The 18,990-nt window shown below is 44.7% G+C and overlaps 1 protein-coding gene across 1 annotated transcript in view; it reads left to right on the top strand.

The window, feature by feature from the left end:
• WDFY2 (WD repeat and FYVE domain containing 2) overlaps nucleotides 1-18,990 on the top strand; it is a 102,127-nt gene that overhangs the window by 45,541 nt on the left and 37,596 nt on the right. The window contains exon 3 of the mRNA XM_088469091.1: nucleotides 17,782-17,855. Coding sequence (XP_088325217.1) covers nucleotides 17,782-17,855 — 74 coding nt within the window. The remainder of the gene's footprint in view (nucleotides 1-17,781; nucleotides 17,856-18,990) is intronic.

Genomic DNA, 18,990 nt, shown 5'->3' with positions numbered 1-18,990 from the left:
CCATCGGAGGGAGGACGTCGGAGCCTCAGCAGTGTACGGGATCACAGTTGCAGGCTGTGCTAACCCCCACCCTCTCGAAACGGCCGTGAAACGCCTACATTTCAGTCTCCCAGCTACCATCCACAAATAGTCCCTGACTGTCAATCACTTTGTGAATACATGCTCTCTGCGACCGCCGTCTCAGGACCATCGCGGGAAATGCGCATTGTGACTACGATGCATGCGCAGTAGAAAATACATTGGCTATTTGTGAAAACATCGACATCTCTGAATCGGGACCTGGGGACCTAGTATACACTGCACAGCTACATACAACTTGAACTGGCCTGTTTAAAATGCATAGCATTTAAATACAGTTCTTGCTAAAAATAGACTTCAGCATTAGATCGGATATATTTCTTTTTTGCTTTAAAGTATGGTGCATCTGTACATAATGTTAGAAGAAGAAATTGTGCTCCTTTTGATATGATTGTCACTAGTTGGTAGATCATAGTTTATTCTAAATCTGTTGTGATCTGCAGCCAACATGATTTTGCTGTAACCGCGCAGAAGATTTGAAGACTGTTTTATTGTGCTCTTGAAATTTGATCTCTGATCTATTAGTCTTTGACACACAAGGATGATTATGCTTATTGGCTGTTTATTACATCTTAGGGAACTCTGCACTTAAACTTAACCCCCCCTTCAGAGCCTAAATATTGTGAATTGCAATGCTGTTTTGGGTGGGTTGCCACAATAATGCTTTTTGCGAATGTGTCTGCTAGTAGATTGAAAATGGTGATCTGATTTTAATGCAGTGTTGTTTTCTACCCTTTCCGATCTTCCTAATATTTATTTATAATCTTAATATTTATAAACTCCTGAAGTGATCTAAAGAAAATAGTTTACTAATGTAAAGTTTGCAGACGTATTCTGTGCAAGCCCCAGGCCAGAACAGGCATTGCATTTTGTTTGAGATGCACAGGTTAATAACTGCTGCATTAAAATAATAAGCTGGTTTATATGGTGTAGGCCTCTTACTGCTGTGAGATCTTTTGTGCCCAAGTTACTATTGTTCTGGTCACAATTTATTTGTAGTTGTATTACTGAGTTTCTATTGTAGTTTACAAAGAGTGGATTTTTAGAGCATTATAAAAGGTCTGTTTAAAAGGTCAGTACCTGCTGTTACCAATGTTCTCAAAGTCTACCAGTGGAACATCCATTACTTGTGCCAATTATGGCAGGGAGCATGACGTTCTGTAAGCAGGGATTATAAAATGACAGACTGTACTGAAAGTGGCATAGTTATAAAAGGGTAAAAATCCCCCCACCTCTTTTTGCCTTATACATCTTGGGGTCACTACCGGCGCCAGATGAGACCAATGTAACTCTTTGGCTACTATTGCCATCTATTCTTTTGGGATCTGCAGAAGGCATGGCAAGAACTGTATCTATGTAGTGAGGATGAACAATTTGTTTATATTATTTAATAAAGTGTATCCTAAAACATTGTTTTCGCCTATAATGTATTTACCACACATCACATCACATTATGCCATTTTTGCAGGCGTTGAGCAATTTCATGTGGTTTGTCTGACGCCTCTTTGTCCTTTCCATATATCACAATCCCCCCCCCCAATAGTGTCTCCTATGCCTCACCACTATGTTACACCCACAAGCTATTGTATTCAGAGCCTATTATCTCATTCCTTATGTTTGACTGGAGAGCTATGGAGGGAGATGAAGGGATTATGGGAAGGAGTCAGTGTCCTTTCCGTGGTGAGCTCTGCACCCGCATGCAAACTATTATTTCTTTATTAACATTTTTTTAATGTAGCGGCAGCTTATTCAGTTCGCTTTACAATCCAGTTAAAAAAAACATAATAAAATCAGACTGGTGAATAACAGGCAGGGCCTGATTCTGAGTTGCACACAATGTGGAGATTTGCACCTGCGCCTACGTAGCGGTGTCACACAGCGCATGAGTCCCACGGTGTGTAGGCACAGAGTTACGTTTAAGTCACTCGGTGTCAGAAATGTATCGGTCGGTGGCTACTCAGCCGCACGGAGATGTAGCGTATTATGGGAGTTCTATGGGAATGTCACAGGGGTGTTTACATAACTGGTTGCCAATTAGATGCTTAATTGTTTACACTTTCCAGACCATACTCTGACTGAGAGTCGGCACCTAGCATGAGTTTCGGTGGTGTGTACGTTGGTACCGTCTGAAAGTTGCATCTAAAGCCGCACAAAGTGGGCGTCCCAGTGCTTGCACAGTCAGGCGCACACTTGTACAACAGGGGGAAGGGCTGATACTAGCATTAGCATAAAGTCGCAGACCATATTACAGCAAAAGACGCTAAAGTGGTTGCAGCAGCTTGTGACTCAGAATCAGCCCCAGAAAGTGGTAAAAGGGGCCTTCTCGCAAGCTTACAGTCTATGAACTAATCTAACTCTCTAATATTTCTATACGATCATCCCTGAAGAAGGCATTACCACCTTTTTGTCACCTGCTCCGTCTCTGCCACCCTAAAGTGGTGAACTTAAACGTTTCTGTGTACAGAAACTGAGCAGCCCCAGGCAGGGAGGGATTAGATAAGTCATATTTAGTGATTAGGTGATTAATGTAGGTTTAATAGTGACACTTGGAAAGTAAGTGTTTATGGTGGGTGGGTAAGCAGACACTACACATGCCTGAGTACAGTAGGTTTTATGAGATCCACTGAAGTAACACCCAGGAAATATAAGCTACACCAATACATAATTAATATTTGTGAGTTTGATTAATTGGGATCCAACACATTGTGTTTGTAATGAACTATTAACAGCATAGGTTAGTTTGCAGCCATGTAAGTACTAGATTAGAAATTCTATAGAGAAGATTCGATTCAGCGCGCACTTCTGTGGGAACCTTTCGCGGTCTGCAGCTGTGCACAGTTATCGCCGTTAAGGGGTGCGAGTTATAGTGAGCTTTCCCTGCCTGGAAAACCTGTGGTGTATTAGCTAATTTGCTTACCGTCCTTTTTATTTGTTGGTAATAGGGCTACCTTATATGTATGAAGTCCCCGCTGTTACCAGTCAAATTTATCTGTATCCAGATGGTAGATAGACAGTAACAAGATAGGCAGTCAATAGATAGACCAGAAGGTTGACAGGGTTAAAAGGGTGACATACAAATGGTTGACACAAGATTTGTCACGATTTTTAGGGTTAGGCAAAAAACAAACCTGTGACGACATTTTTGAGCATGTCGATCTATTGATTGCAAAATACACACTATACCTATAGTTATTAAAACGGAGTGGGTCTTGCAGGAAGCGGGGTGTGAGCTGTGTGCTCCGCAGCAGCCAATCACCACCGGCAGCGTCTTCTCAACCAGTCGCCACCGGCAACATTTCATCCATTCACTGCCTGAGACCTCCTTCCCTCACTGCCCTGTAGCTCGCTCTGCATTTGTCATCCTCCTTGGCTGCAGCAACAGCGTTGTCGGTGGTGCCGGGCTCCTCCAGCAGCTTACGCTCCATCCCCAACTCCTTCAGCCAGCTCTCTGCACACAGGAGGCAGGGGGGGTAGACACTGCCCAGGACAGGAGGGAGCTGGAGGTCTACACCTGGCGGCTGCAGCTCAAGCTAGAGGCTGACAACAATGACTCAGCTGGGGGCTCCCAGCAGGGGGAAGGAAGTAACCGCTGCCCCTAACCCCCCCTCCCTACTCCCAGTACTGCCACAGCTGCTATCCTGATCCCCTCCCTACCCCAACACTGCCCCAGTATTTCCTGCCCCTAACCCCCTCCTTGCCCCCCAGTACTGTCCTAGCTGCTATCTACCCTTACTCCCAGCACTACATGCGTCTACTCCCAGCTCTTCCCTCCCAACTTCCCCCTGGCTCAACCCCCAACTGCTACCGGTGACTTTCCATAGTGTACAGTATGTGTGTAGGGCATGTGGGTGGTCTTATGGCATGTGGGGAGTTAAAAAATTATAAATTTTGATGGGACCCAGAAACTGTGCAGTAGGACCCCAAATTTTTAAAGTGAGGGTTCCCTTGGACCCATATATATTTTTTTTTTTTTTCGCTCAGCGATCACTGCGACCTAATGCACCATCGGCCTTTTACCTGTTGACCTGACGTTCTTTCTAGTTACTGTCTGTCTATCAATCCACACCCAATTCATGGACTCGGCAACCAGTGTTCCCTGCCAAAGTCGGCAAGTATTTATGTACAGACATGGCCAAATGTTTTGAGAATGACTGAAGTATTGGTTTTCACAAAGTTTGCTGCTTCAGTGTTTTTAGACCTTTTTGCAAGATGTTACTATGCTATACTGAAGTAAAATTACAAGCATTTCATAAGTGTCAAAGGATTGTATTGACAATTTCTTGCCTAATCAATGCTTGGAGTTTATCTGAATTTGTGGGTTTTTGTTTGTCCACCCACCTCTTGAGGATTGACCACAAATTCTCAATGGGATTAAGGTCTGGGGAGTTTCCTGGCCATTGACCAATACTTGTGTCATTCTCAAAACTTTTGGCCATGGCTGTATAATAGGAAGAGATATTAAAGGTAGCTGTATAACAGTAAACTCTCTAACTCTCCCAACAAATCAAACTTTGACTGAGCGTTTTTTTTTTTTTAAGTTGGGTCATTTTTATTGGAATTTTACATTATACCAACACCTGATAATAACAGTAACAATAATGTAATACAATGCAGATAAATCGTCATAGCAAATATATAGACGCAAAATAATGTGGTACACATTTAGACAATACATATATACCCCTAGATTAACATTATACTACTAAATAGCTACCCATCTGTATAGAGATATCACACAGCATAAAACATAATTATTTTGGTACAGCTCAGTCCTAAGCAAAGAAATATGCTAGCAATATAACTCAATTAGGACCTCTATTCTACAATAATATAATACATACCACACAATACTCAAATCCACCTTATATTATTAATAACCATACAATATATATAACAAAAAAAAATAAAAAATGAAAGAGAGAAGAGAAGCTTCTCCCGTGCCTGCACCTATACCATACAGCAATAAACAACAGTTTAGTATTATATATCAGGGAGGGCGCATCTGGACCCACTCCATCTACTCCAAATATGGTCAAATTTGTACTCTGCCTTTCGAGTTAAATAGTTATTTCTCCTGCCGAACAGTAGTACGGACCAATGCAAGCCATCCACAGAAGTCTGAACCCTGAGAGGCCAACCAGCTGCGAGCAATGCTGTCCTTAGCCAGAGTACACACATTAATGATAAACTGCCTATCATACTTGTCTAGAATGGTATCCTCCAAAACACCCAAACAGCATACTAATGGGGTAAGAATGGGGGCATGAATTCCCATGGTGGAAAAAACATGTGTAACATTACCCCAAAATGTGGCAAAAAGTACAAACAGCCATCTGACATTTTGGGCAAACATTAAAGGCAAGGCCACCAAATTTCACCAACCTAATGGGGGTTAAATAATATGTAAAATATATAGCTGAATCTGCTGATATCTCACAGAGGCAGTGGAGGTGCGGGGAATACTCAGGGCCATATCCCAGTCACTATCCACTATTGGACCCACATCCGCCTCCCATTTTCCTTTAAGATTAGGTAACTTGGATTCGTGGAGAAAGGACAGAAGGTATGAGTAAATAAAAGACACAGAATGAAAATATGTACTGTCTTAATGGGAAAGGACTGAATGTCAGGGTGACCAGCACTGAACTGAACACTGAGGGCATGCCGAAGTTGCAGAAATCTGTAGAAATATTCTCTTGGTAAGGAAAACTCCTCCTGCAGTTGAGAAAAGGATTTAGGTGTAGAACCGACATATAACTGACCTAGAGAATGAATACCCTTTGCACCCCACACTTGTCTAATTTGAAGTGATCTCCGTTCAGGCAATGCCCTAGAGTTGATTGCGTGATATCAAAGGCTGCCCGCCAAATCTTAACAGCCTGTATTAGTATCTGTGGAAGGGATCTATTAACCCTGTCACTCAACAGGGCCTGTAGGGGCGTATGACCAGGGGAGGCCTGAGACACAAGCAATGAGTGTAGAGCAGTATGAGAATTGTCCTGGAGCCATTCCCTCACATGTGTAAGTTGTGCCGTTTAATAATATAGTCGAAAGTTAGGGAGCGCCAACCCACCAGCAGATTTAGGACTCGTCAATCTAACGCGAGGGCGTCTATTCGCCCATATTAGGGAAGAGAGCATACTGTCCAATTTTCGAAATACTGAAGCAGGAATAAATACCGGGGACTGCTGAAATATATATATATAATAGTTTAGGTTATACTGTCATCTTAATTAGGTTGATCCTGCCTGTAACCGTGAGGGGCAATTTATTCCAAGTTTTAGTTTTATCCCTTGACTGAACGTATTTACCAGTTCACATATATATATATATATATATATATAATGTGTGTGTGTGTGTGTGTGTGAAAAAACAGCGGCACTCACAGGACTTCTTGACCTTGGGAGTCTTGAGTCTTCTTTACAAGTCCTGTGAGTGCCGCTGTTTTTTCACATGTACACTTTGGCCTGTTTGGACCATCGGAGGGCACCCAGGCATATGTATACGGCTAAATTTTGAATATATATATATATATATACACATACATATAATCTCTATCTCTATCTGAACAACTGAGGGCATAAGCTATCTGTGTAGAGGTGATTGTGACCGGCCTTGTTCATAAAGCGTTAATGAGTAATCCCAACACATACACATTGACTTGCATAACCGGTTCTATTGTTCCTAATAAAGGAACAATAAAAAGGGCAGCACTGCTGCAAAAATTCTCAGCTGGATCTAATGGATATTAATATTCCTTGTACAGAGCGCTGCTCACACCAAGTCATTATTCTGAGGCGGTTTTAGTGTCTCCTAATCACGTCAAGATCATATCATATATCCCAGAGGTTCCCAAACTCTGCCATTACAGTTCAGGTTTTAAGGATATCCATGCTTGAGCACAGGCTTATTTAGTACCTCATTTAATCAGATTTAACTATCTGGACTCCAGCATGGATATCCGTAAAACCTGCACCGTAATGCCGGAGTTTGGGAAACTGATATATTCTATGGCTTGTTCCATTTAATATGCATGCATCAGAACTTTGGAGTATACAGCAATTACAGCTGAGCAAAAAAAAAATCTCAAAGAATCGTAGTAATAGTTCTATTCAGTTTAGCTTTGGGAACAATTAAAAAAAAAAAAAAAGCAATGTTTTAACCCCCCTGTGCCTAAAAGGATGTCTTGGTGTAATGAGCCTTGTTTGTGTTCCTTGTCCCATCACAGAGTGGCGGTGAGAATATTTATGAGAATTCCCCCTTACCGATTCGGTAAAGATTCACTTACACTGGCCATACACCTGGAGATAAATCTCACCATCATACAGACCAATTTCTGACATTGCCACACACTGTTAGATAATTGATCTGTCTGTTTAATGGTGAGTATATCCGTTGTCCAATAAGAGCAGCAACAATCGTCACATCTTTCAGGCATGCTGAAAATTTTCTCGTGCCTGAGAGAACGGTAATTGCTGCGTGGACACGGCCATACACTGTACATCTATCCGATCAGTCAGTTATCGGCTGGTCGGGCTGATAATTGCACGATATATGGCTAAAGCTAAGCACCAATTATTGGTCAGTCGGGCATGAAACATCTTCCAGCATGCCTGAAAAATTTAATAATTTGTGCCCAGATAACTCTATCAAACAGACAGACCAATCCGACAGTGTATGGCAAGGATATTGTATATTTCTTCTTTGGTTCCATAGGGTCCACAGGAATTACCTTGGGATATATAGTTGGACAGTGACCATTGCATCAAACAGCAAAGCTTTGGAGCTCCCAGCATGCACTGGTCCTCCTCCCTATATACACTGCCCCCAGCCACAGGCATTCAGTTTTTTTGTTTGGTGAGTGCAAATGACTATCTACCGCGTCTCCATCTAACCCCGCCGACGCCGAAACGCCAGTACCGCTGTAAGACCTGAGGTTTTCGGCAGGCTTTAGCTGGCGGCCTAAAGACGCTGAGGTCCGGGACTGCGGTCGGGTAAACGGAGAGGGCAGGTAAGGATTCCTCTCGGGGGAATCATGCGCAAAGCAGTCCCTAGCCTCAGCTATTGAGACGCGCCGGAGGCTGCTGCAGGTGAAAGACGCTCTGCGTTTCCTCATTAAGGCAGCCGGGACCATTTCGTCTGTTGCCGGGGACGGGTGGTAAGACTCACTGGAGCGTCTTATTACCTTTTATTACTTCAACGTCTTATTACCTTGTAGTGCAGCGTACCCGGCCTTCAAAATTGCAGCTTAGGGGAGATAAGGCACTCCCCCGGCCGCTCCTACCCCCAGACGCCAACTTCCGGGTACGGATTCCCGCATCTGGTATAAATGACCACCTCATGTGAGATGTGCGCAGTTTAGCGTCCACGGCTGTAGCAGTTGGTCTCAGAGGTTTGGTCTGTCTCTCTATATACCTCTCCCTTGGGTTTGGCATATAGCGTACTCTATATCCTATTATCCCTCTCCGGGGGCCGGCTAGTTGATATGAGTCAATATTGCTGTAGCAATTGCGCGTCTTTTTGCGTTGAATGTGACTGTACGCCAGCTGCTGTATGTGCACTGCCTATGTTTTCAAAAACTGTCAGTTACTGCTGTCACTGTGTTTCTCCTTATCCCTCTGAGGGTGGGGTGCGTCACTGATAGTATAAGTCACTTTGCATTTAGACTTGCATAACTTCCATATCTTGTACCATTGCTACATTTGATTATGTTGGAAGATAAGGATGAGAGTGCTCCGGTGCTTGTGTACTGTAAGTCCTGTGCCGCAGGCCTGTGTGAGCAGGATGTTAATGTGAATGGATTCTGTAAAAACTGTAGCAAGAGACAGTTACCTAGTACATCTGGTACACCTGCAACAGCAGCAGAGCCGTCATGGATGGCTATCACACCTGAGGTCCTGTCCTATCTGATAGACAAGGACACTGAGGTACGGGCTCCAGCTGTGTGGGTACCTCAGACGATGGGGTTTGCACAGCATGTACATCCTATGTGTTTGCCCCCTATGAATCCCTGTTGGGCTGACATGGCTGCTAACTCTAGCCAGAGTATACTACTGGCTTCAGCCTCACCACAGGTGGAAAGACCGGTGGTAGTAAGGAAGCAGGGGCATAGAAGGGGCTCTCGCCATGTGTTGCCTCAACATTCGGACTCAACCTTCTCATCAGATGAGGATTCTCAGACTTCTGAGTCAGTCTCAGTAAATGAGGATCATCAATCTTTGGTGGATGTTCCCTCTCTGGTAAGAGCGGTGAGGTCTGTCCTCAATATTTAGGAGGAGGAGGTCGCACCGACATCTAAGGAGGTGGTCTTTAGACGTCAGGCAGTGGCTAAAGACTATTTCCTGCACTCGGGACAGTTGACAAATTTCATGTAAGTGTGTAATAAATGGGAGGTTTCCCCCGCAGTAGACGCTCAGGGGTGTGTGGTTAAAAATCTTCCTGTGGACCCAGTCACAATCTCTGCCTATTGGGAATCTGTGGGGGCCCTCCTGAACTCAGGATTCATAGTCCCAGTTCCTGTGATGCAACAGGGAAGGGGTTACTACTCCCAAATATATTTTTGATCCTAAATCCCAATGGGTCACACTGTCCTATCCTGAATCAAAAATCTTTCAACAGATTTGTCAGGCTACCGAAGTTCCGTATGGAGACTCTACGGTCAATTATGCTGGCAATGGAGCCGGGAGACTTCATGGTTTTGCTGGACATTCAGGATGCATATCTGCATATCCCGATTGCAGAATCCCACCAGACCTTTCTCAGGTTTGCAGTGGATCAGCAACATTTTCAATTTTAGGCTCTACCCTTCAGTCTGGCCACAGCCCTTCGGGTATTTACAAAGATAATGGCAGTCATGATGGCTCATCTCAGGGTGACAAGGAGTCAGGATACTGCCATATCTAGACGACCTCCTGATAGTGGCCCAGTCTCAAGAGGTGTTGCAATGTCATCTACGAATGACTATTGTTTGCTTACAGGAGCACAGCTGGGTGATCAACTGGAAGAAGTCTTCCCTGTCACCGGCTGGTGCAACTGTTGGCACGGCTGGACTCTCTGCAACAGAGGATCTTTCTTCCGGAGTACAAGATTGTGGCACTGCAGTCTCGGGTGCACAGTCTATCATGCAAGCAAGCAGTGTCAGTCCACTTTGCTATGCAGGTTCTGGGCTCCATGGTAGCCACATTTGACATGGTGGCTTATGCCCAGTTCCACTCCAGGGCCCTACAGCTGTAGATCCTGGCCCAGTGGGATGGTGAGCATCAACAGATCAAGCGTCAGATGATTTGTCTCACAGCAGAGGTTCGGTTCTCCCTGGCTTGGTGGCTGGAGACGACTCACTTAGACGAGGGTCATACGTTATGGGTCCCGGAATGGGTACTCCTCACCATAGACGCAAGTCTACGAGTATGGGGAGCAGTGATGGGTCAGCACACCTTTCAGGGAAAGTGGACAGACCAAGAAAGCCATCTACCAATAAATATATTGGCGCTTCGGTCAGTGCACAGGGCACCTTCTGGTGCAGGACCTTCTTCAGGGCAGGCCTGTCCAGGTTCAGTCCGACAATGCGACGACAGTGGCCTATATAAACCATCAAAGAGGCATGCGAAGTCCGGCAGCCATGAAGGAGGTGGCAAACCTTCTGCTGTGGGCAGAGAACCATCTTCCTGAGATCTCGGCAATTTTTATCCCAGATGTGCTCAACTGGGAAGCGGACTCCCTAAGTCGCCAGGACATACACTCCGGAGAATGGGCTCTTCATCCGGAGGTGTTTCAAATCCTGGTGGACAGGTGGGGGTTACCAGACATAGACCTTATGGTGTCACGTCAGAACCACAAAGTCCCCAGTTACGTGTCCAGGACAAGGGACCCCTCAGCAGCCTTCGTGGTCGCCCTGGCAGTTAGATGGAACTTTAGGTTAGCGTACCTGTTTCCTCCAATCTCCCTCCTCTCAAGAGTTGTCAGGAAATTCAAACAGGTAGGTGGCAGGTTTATTCTAATGGCCCAGGAGGCATTGGTTTTCGGATCTGACACGGATATCAATAGACACTCCGTTTCCTTCGCCAGGACCTGTTAGCGCCCGTGTTTTTACAAGGATTTACCTCGGGTGGCTTTGACGGCTTGGCTCTTGAGTCTTCCATTTTAAAGGCCAGTGGGTTTCTCCATCAGTGATACAGACGATGCTATGAGCAAGGAAGCCTACTTCTGCTCGCATCTATCACAGGATTTGGCAGTCATTTTTTCTGTAGTGTTACAACAGGATATATGATCCTAAGATATTCAAGGTGGCTAGGGTACTTGGTTTTCTGCAGGCTGGATTAGACTTAGGTCTTTGCCTAGCTACCTTGAGAGTCCAAGTTTCGGCTTTGACTGTTTGGTTTCAGCGCAAGATTGCTCCTCTGCTGGATGTTAGAACATTCATGCATGGGGTACTGCGACTGCAACCTCCATTCCTCCCACAGGTTGCACCGTGGGATTTGTCTCTGGTTCTTAGGGCACTGCAAACACATCCCTTTGAACCCTTGGATAAGGACTTGAGATGGCTGACTGCGAAGACGCTTTTTCTCCTGGCTATCTCTTCAGCTCGCAGAGTGTCTAACCTGGCAGGTTTATCATGTTGCTCTCCCTATTTGGTGTTTCATCAGAATACAGCTGTTCTCCATACCAAGGCAGGCTACCTTCCAAAGGTGGTTTCACGTTTCCATATTAATGAGGAAATTATAGTCCTGGCCTATCAGTCTTCAGACCTGTCTACAGGTGAAGCTTCCCTTGATGTGGTTCGAGCCCTCAGGATCTATGTAGATCGAACCAAGTCCATCAGGAAAACAGATTCTCTATTTGTGTTGTATGGAATCCACAAAAGAGGTTGGCCAGTAAATAAACAGCCTTTGGGGGTCATTCAGAGTCGGTCGCAAGCGCTGAGCGCTCGCAACCGACTCGATGTTGCCCCACTGGGCATTCGCACGACTGAGCCGGCTCCGTCATGCGCATGCGCGAGACCCGGCTAGCGACGGACGCTCCGTCGCTAGGGGTCTCGCAGCAGACAGGGCGAGCTGTCGATGGTGAGTGACAGCTCGCCCCGTTTGGGAAGCGGGCAGGGGGCTTGCCTGCCCAAATGGAGGCGTTCCCGCCAGAACGCTTGCTGTTTGGGGGCGGCCCCACTGATGACATTGCTGATGTCAGTGGGGAGCTTCCTGCTCGATCAGAGCAGGAAGCTCCCTGGGGCTTACGAGTGCCCAGACCCAACCTTAGGGTCTGGTCGTAAGCCCCGATGGCCGCGACCATCACCCATGTCGGTCGCCAGAGCTGTGGGTGTTAACCCACAACTTAGCGATTGACAAGGAGGCGGTCGTTCAGGATGCAAGCGGCCGCCCTGATTCAGTGCGACCGCTTGCAACTAACAGCCACCTCTGAATGAGGTCCTTTGTCCTGCTGGCTCCCTATGACCATTTTCCCAGGTCTATACTCAGGTGACAGCCCATTCCACTCGGTCTGTTGGACCATGGTTGGCGGTAAGACAGGGCACCTCTGCTGAACAGCTCTGCAAGGCAGCCACCTGGTCTTCCATTAGTATGTTCATAAAGTTCTATGCTTTTGATACGTATGCCTCCCAGGATGCTTCCTTTGGGCGGCAGATTCTCCTATCTTCTCAGGAGCGTCCTCATCCCTAAGGGAACTTCCAAGATAATTCCTGTGGACCCTATGGAACCCGAAGAAGAAATACAGAATTTTGGTATAAAATACTTTTTTTGATCATTCTTTTTCTTCGAAGTCCACAGGGCACCCACCATGACACACCTAGCCTCAGATGGGCCTGTTCTTAAAGCTTTATATCACAGATTCCCTCAACGCTTGTTGAGTGTCTTCTTGTGAAATGCTTCTTCCTTCTCCATTCTCCGTCTCTTTCCGCAAGGCTTAGTCATGAACTGAATGTCTGTGGCTGGGGGCGGGGTATATAGGGAGGAGGACCAGTGCATGCTGGGAGCTCCAAAGCTTTGCTGTTTGGTGCAATGGACGCTGTCCAACTATATATCCCAAGGTAATTCCTGTGGACCCTATGGACCTCGAAGAAAAATAATTATCAAAAGGTATGTTATACCATCATTCTGAATTTTCAGCATGTCAGGTAACTGGTCTGTATGATGGTGAGTTGTATCTGACGGTGTGTGGCAAGGGGGATGTAGTTGGCATGCCGATGGTCAGAATCCAGGCGCCGGAATGCTGACAGCATTCGGATTCTCTGCTCTAGAATCCCGACCGCTGACATCCTGACAGTGAGTATTAGGGTTAGGGGTTAGGTTTTGGGCCCTAAAGGGAGGGTTACGGTGCAGGAAAGGAGAGGGAGGGGGAGGGTTTGGCACTAGGGGCAAGGTTGGGGTTACTTAGCTAATTCTTTCGGTATTCTGTCTGTTGGGATGCCACTGTCTGTATTCTGACCTTCTGCATCCTGAACCCAACCAATGACAAGGACATTGTATGTTTCCAGCAGGTCAGATGATTGATTGGACTGTCTGATGGTGAGTTGTATCTGACAGTTAATAGGCCACCTTTAGGCATAACAGACTTTTGGCACACTTCAGTTTCTGAAAATGTTTTCTAATGATCCCAATGTTCAGTGCTTTATTTATTTATTTATTTTTTTATGTAATTGAGCTTTTTACTTGAAAACTAGTTTTAAGTACTTTAATGGCAGTTGAGGTTGGTACTGTTATATGTGTAATTTGAACTTCAGATTGTAAATGCAAAGGTCCTTGTCCATGGAGATCTGCAAAGCCTCTCAGTTGCATAAATTATTTGTAACTTTAGAATACTTTGCATTCCTGCAGGAGAGTCTGAGGAGAGGGACACAAGGATGGCATCAAGAAAAACGGATTATCTTCAAGTGCAGCTTCTCTTGTACTGTTCTATCCCTATATCTGAGAAATTGCTCCTGTATAGAGATAGTTATGGACAAAATGGGGTTGTCCTGCCGGCCCTTGTACCATTCTTTATTTATACAGTTGGGATAGATTTCAGTTTTCTTTTACCCAAATCTGTAGTAAGGAATAGTGTACAATAATGCATTACATCGTAATTCACTCCTTAGGAGCCCTGTTTAGCATAGAGCAAAATGTAAATATACTTCTGACCAGGCAAAATGTGCACCAGTTATGATTTATGCCTGAACTTTTTGTTCTTGTCCATCCTGGACAGGGACAACACCTACATGAGCCAGGTGAATAATCTCCGCACAGGCCTAGGGCGAAATGTAATAGCCTGCGTGTTACGGAAAGTGCCGATGTCTCGGTGATTTAAGATTCTGACCTTTTTAAAAAAATTGTGGCTTTAAATCTCCCGGCTAGATTGCCAAAATATTGTCACTTTCTGCAGCCTGCAGGGTATTACATTTGGTGCCCAGTCTGTTTAGCAAACTGTGTGTACATATAGTATTGATATCCATATGTAGCAAAGAAAATGGGCTTTTAGTTTTAGCACAGCCATATATCTTTACTTTCCTTTGCAATAACTGTGAAGTGTTCCCAATTTTAACGTGCAATGGAAGCTGCTGACGCTATATAAGTAGATATTAATAAATGACTAAGGGGCCTTCCAGAGTCTGCAGGCACAGTTAGGTGCCATTTATGATCACTATACAGACCTGATTTTCCCTTAGCTTTTGAAAGTCTTTAAACACTTTTTGTAATGCCGCCGCTTAAGCCCATTGGCACCCCCCATTCTTTCCCTTGGGCACTTGTTTCCGTACCAGCGACTGCTCTTCCTCTGTCATGGACGGCTCTTCCTCTGACCGATAAGTCATCCCTGTGTATGCCAAGTAAAATTTAATGGGCTATGATTTCTCAGAGTGGGAAGACATTGGCTTAGTGGACATAAAGTTGTAGGGGTACATGTAATAAGCCTTGGAGACAGATAAAGTAGAGAGGGATAAAGTACCAACCAATTGGCTCCTGTGACTATTCAAACGCAGCCTGTAAACGGACAGTCAAGCTGGGTACACACCTATACAATCCTCCGCCCAATGTGTGTATGCAGGAGCATTGGCTGATTAAAGCTTATAACGCTCCTGCAACAGTCGGGATCAGAAGGTCACATCTTATGTGCTCCTTAATATTTCGCGACCCGACCTCCCGATCGCATAGAAACCCGAACACACTGAGCGTGTATCTATCTACCAGTGTGTACGGGGCTGCAGGCAGCAGGGTGTCATGCTGGGGACACAGGACACAGTGCTCGGCTTATTGGAAGCGTTTGACCCGGTCAGCCGGGGATCACAAAGGTGTGTACCCAGTTTAAGGAGCCGATTGGTTGGAACTTTATTTTTTCCAAGACTTAGTACATTTCCCTCCATAAAAAGATGAATTTTACTTTTGGTAGTTTTTGGCTTGTTGTAAGATGAAGGAATCAGTTCAGTTAAATTACAAATTCAGGTGTAAAGTACAGGTGATTTACAGTGCGCACAAACATCCTGCATTTTCTTTTGTTAGATAAAATTCATGATGTATTTGCTGACGTTCAGACGCCATCCCAATGGCACTTCACATGTAAATGAATCGCCCCCAAAGTGCGTTGTGTGTAATAAGAAATGGTCAGCACAGGCTGGCATTGCTGCCTCACAGTGCTGGGGTCATGTGTTTGATTCCAACTAGGGTCATATTCGTGTTGATTTTGTATGATCTTGTCGTGATAGAGCTCGTTGCGTAGCCAATCCGCTCCCAACTGTCATTTTTCAAACAGTTAGGAGCTGATTGGCTGGAGCACCATTTATCCAATGCAACAAGTTTTATCACTCGTTGTGAATGATAAAACTTGTTGATAAATAATGACTGACAAAGCTCCACAACTACAAAGATTCAAATCGTTACATGGCATCACGTTTCATATCTGAAGCACACTGCAAAATAGGAAGGTGCTAAGCTTAATAGAACATGTAATCAGTGTAACAGATCCCTATACAAGACAAGAAGAAAAAAAGACTGGGGAGAGTACAATAGAGTTGTTCCTATATGTTCATTAGACTATATTCTTTCCTGTCAGGTGGAGCTACTCTTGTCTGCTGATGGGGGGTGGAGCTATCTCCTTGTCAGTTGACTGATGGGGGTGGAGCTACCCCATGGCATGCAGGATGCCGCCGGTCGAAATACCGGCGTCAGGATCCCGGCTCCAGAATCCCGACTGCTGGCATCCCAAAGGCAGGTATCGGGGGGTAGGGTTAGGTTTGGGGTGCGGGGTTAGTCACTAGGAGGAAGGTAAGGTTTAGAGTGCAGGGAGGTTTGGGTTAGGCACCAAAATGAGAGGGGTAGGTTTAGCATACTGACCAACTAGTGTCTGTATGTTAACCCTGTCTGGATCAAGGCGTCGGATTCTGACCGCTGGGATCCCGACTGCCAGCATTCCATACCCAACCCCAGCCGAACGGCTGCAGTGGATTGTTAAGAAATCTCTAATTACTGTTAAGAATCAACATGATACAATATATTTTGACTATATTTTTCTACTATAAGATTTTTTTGCACACGTTAAAGAATTTTAGTTTTTATACTGCATAGGATTATTTTTTCATCCTTTTTTTGTCTACTTGAGTATTTAGGAGTCGTGCAGATGAGCTTAAAAAGTGCAGATCATAACAGTATAGAGCAAGGTGAGGATTACTGGCTATATCATTGTAAAGATGGAGCATCAGGCTTTTTCATGTCATCGCAAGCCTGATTCAGAGTTGTACGCTATTCCGATGTTTATGGAGTCGAGTGATTATCAGTGAATCGCGCGATGATCATGCGTCAAGGTACATTTGCCATAGTCGCTTGCAGCCGCTATGTAATTTATGTGTGATTGACAGTCAAGAAGCATTTGGTGCAGGTAACAGGGAGTGGTGGCAAAGAGCGCAGATGTGTCACGACCGTTTAGGGGGCATCACATCCTGTGACAGTGATCCTGTGTGCAAGGAATATGGCTCCAGCGTTTCAATTCCCATGTCCGTTTTACAGGACCATGGGCTCACTGAGGACTGCAACAATCGAATGATCTGTGATAGATGCTACGTCTTTGTACGCAGATGCTGCAACATTTTACGCAGACGCTAGGGTTTAAAAAGACTCAGGTGGGCGTCTCATTACATCTCCCAGTGGCTGCAACATTGGTATGTTTTCGTATAGCAGCTGCGTACAGATACACTGCTGCAACGGCATTAGTGTACAACTGTGAGTTAGGCCCATAGAGAATACCTTTACTGATGACCTGAAAATCATCTAGCTTTATTAGCAAAGCCTAATTACATTCCTCCAGTTTTAATAGACTATTCTAGAGGAAATAATGAGCAAATCTTGCCATGGCATAATGCAACCTAGCAATTGGTAGGGGCAGTCTTACGCCTGCAAAGTCTATGACCTGTTTATTGGTCACTATTGCGGTGCAGAGGGCACATACCATTGGGGAAGTCTTATTGCCAGACCATTCATCTCTTGGTCACTGACCTGGCCCCTATTATCACTGGGTATGGATGCTGTTATTGGGAGATCCTACAGTAAGCTATACATTCCTACAAGCTATAGCACATAAAGCACACTGGGATACACTAATAGACCTGTTGAGAACACTACTTGTATAAAATCCATACTTATGACAGATGCACTTTAGGTTACTCATCATTTGGCATTACCCATCACGGGAACCTCTGCATTGTTAACGTCACCACATGTTCATATCTTTCAGCTCCATGTTCATGCATGTCTTTTAACCCGGAAACCCGGAGGCTGTCCGTAGGTCTAGACAATGGTACAATCTCCGTAAGTACTATGTTTCTTCGTTTACGCTATGTCTAGTTTTCCATGTAAGATGATCAATGTTGATGCATACATTATTGGGGAGTTTGAGGAAAAATAGGGAACACAAACATGGTGCCCCAATTATTTCAAGTGAACAAAAAACTTACCAGGGTTGTGGTTTATTTTGTTGACATTCAGATTGTCGACATTCACCATGCTAACACTAATGTCAACCTGATTATAATGCCAATAAAACGACGTCCCTGGTAGCCTAGTGGTGATTTGCCTGGTACGGTCGAACCAGCTCTTCCTCTAGATCCAGCGGAACTTCCGGTGGTGAGTAATGGTATTACTGATCCAGAACCTCACCTAGGGCCAAATGTGAGAGGGTGAGAGTTTAGAAAATGGGAGAGAAAACTGTCACATTTTTAAACTCAGCCAATGTAATAAAGTCACAGCACAGGGAAACTTGCATGTTTTCCAGACTCAAAAAAACTCTTTAAGATTTAAACTCTCATCCAGGTGTTTCCTGTTTTGAAAATACAACTGGATCACTGTATTAGTGTGAGCGTTTTACTGCTAAACTCATCTCTAAACTCTCACCCTATTACATTTGGACTCTAACCGTTTCTAACCGTAACGCCTCTTCCCCTAATCTAACCCTAACGCTCTGCTGCCAGTCCGTGCAGAATGTCTGCATTTCACATTATCAACTTTCAGATGTCTACATTGTGAATGTGTCAATATTCTGTTTGTGCAGACTGTAAAAATGTCAACCTTGACCTATGTCGACTCCATTGTGATGACGCGACTCCCTTACATAACAGATGCAGAGAATTACTTCCAGCGCCCAAAGCAGAAAACAAGTACTATAGTACTGTACATCATCCATGCATAAACTCTCCAGCATACTTTGTGTATAAATGATAACTAATATACAGAGGCTCCTCATGTTGCACAGAGCCTATCGTACAACAAACTGCTTTTATTAGGAGATCAAATAACAAATTGTAATTCCGTTTGGCCAATGTCATTGGATTTCCATGTTCCTTAGTGGCCTTGGTTAGGAATAGGATTTGTACAGTGGAATAGCCAGGGAAACAAAGATGCAAACAGACATGAAAACAATACAGGCAGCCTCTTGTTGCAACGTGAC

This window comes from Taudactylus pleione, unplaced genomic scaffold, assembly GCF_031769625.1.
Source record: "Taudactylus pleione unplaced genomic scaffold, aTauple2 ptg000089l, whole genome shotgun sequence".
Lineage (NCBI taxonomy): Eukaryota > Metazoa > Chordata > Amphibia > Anura > Myobatrachidae > Taudactylus > Taudactylus pleione.
The sequence above is the reverse complement of the archived record's forward strand: the minus strand, read 5'-3'. Positions and strand labels throughout refer to the sequence as shown.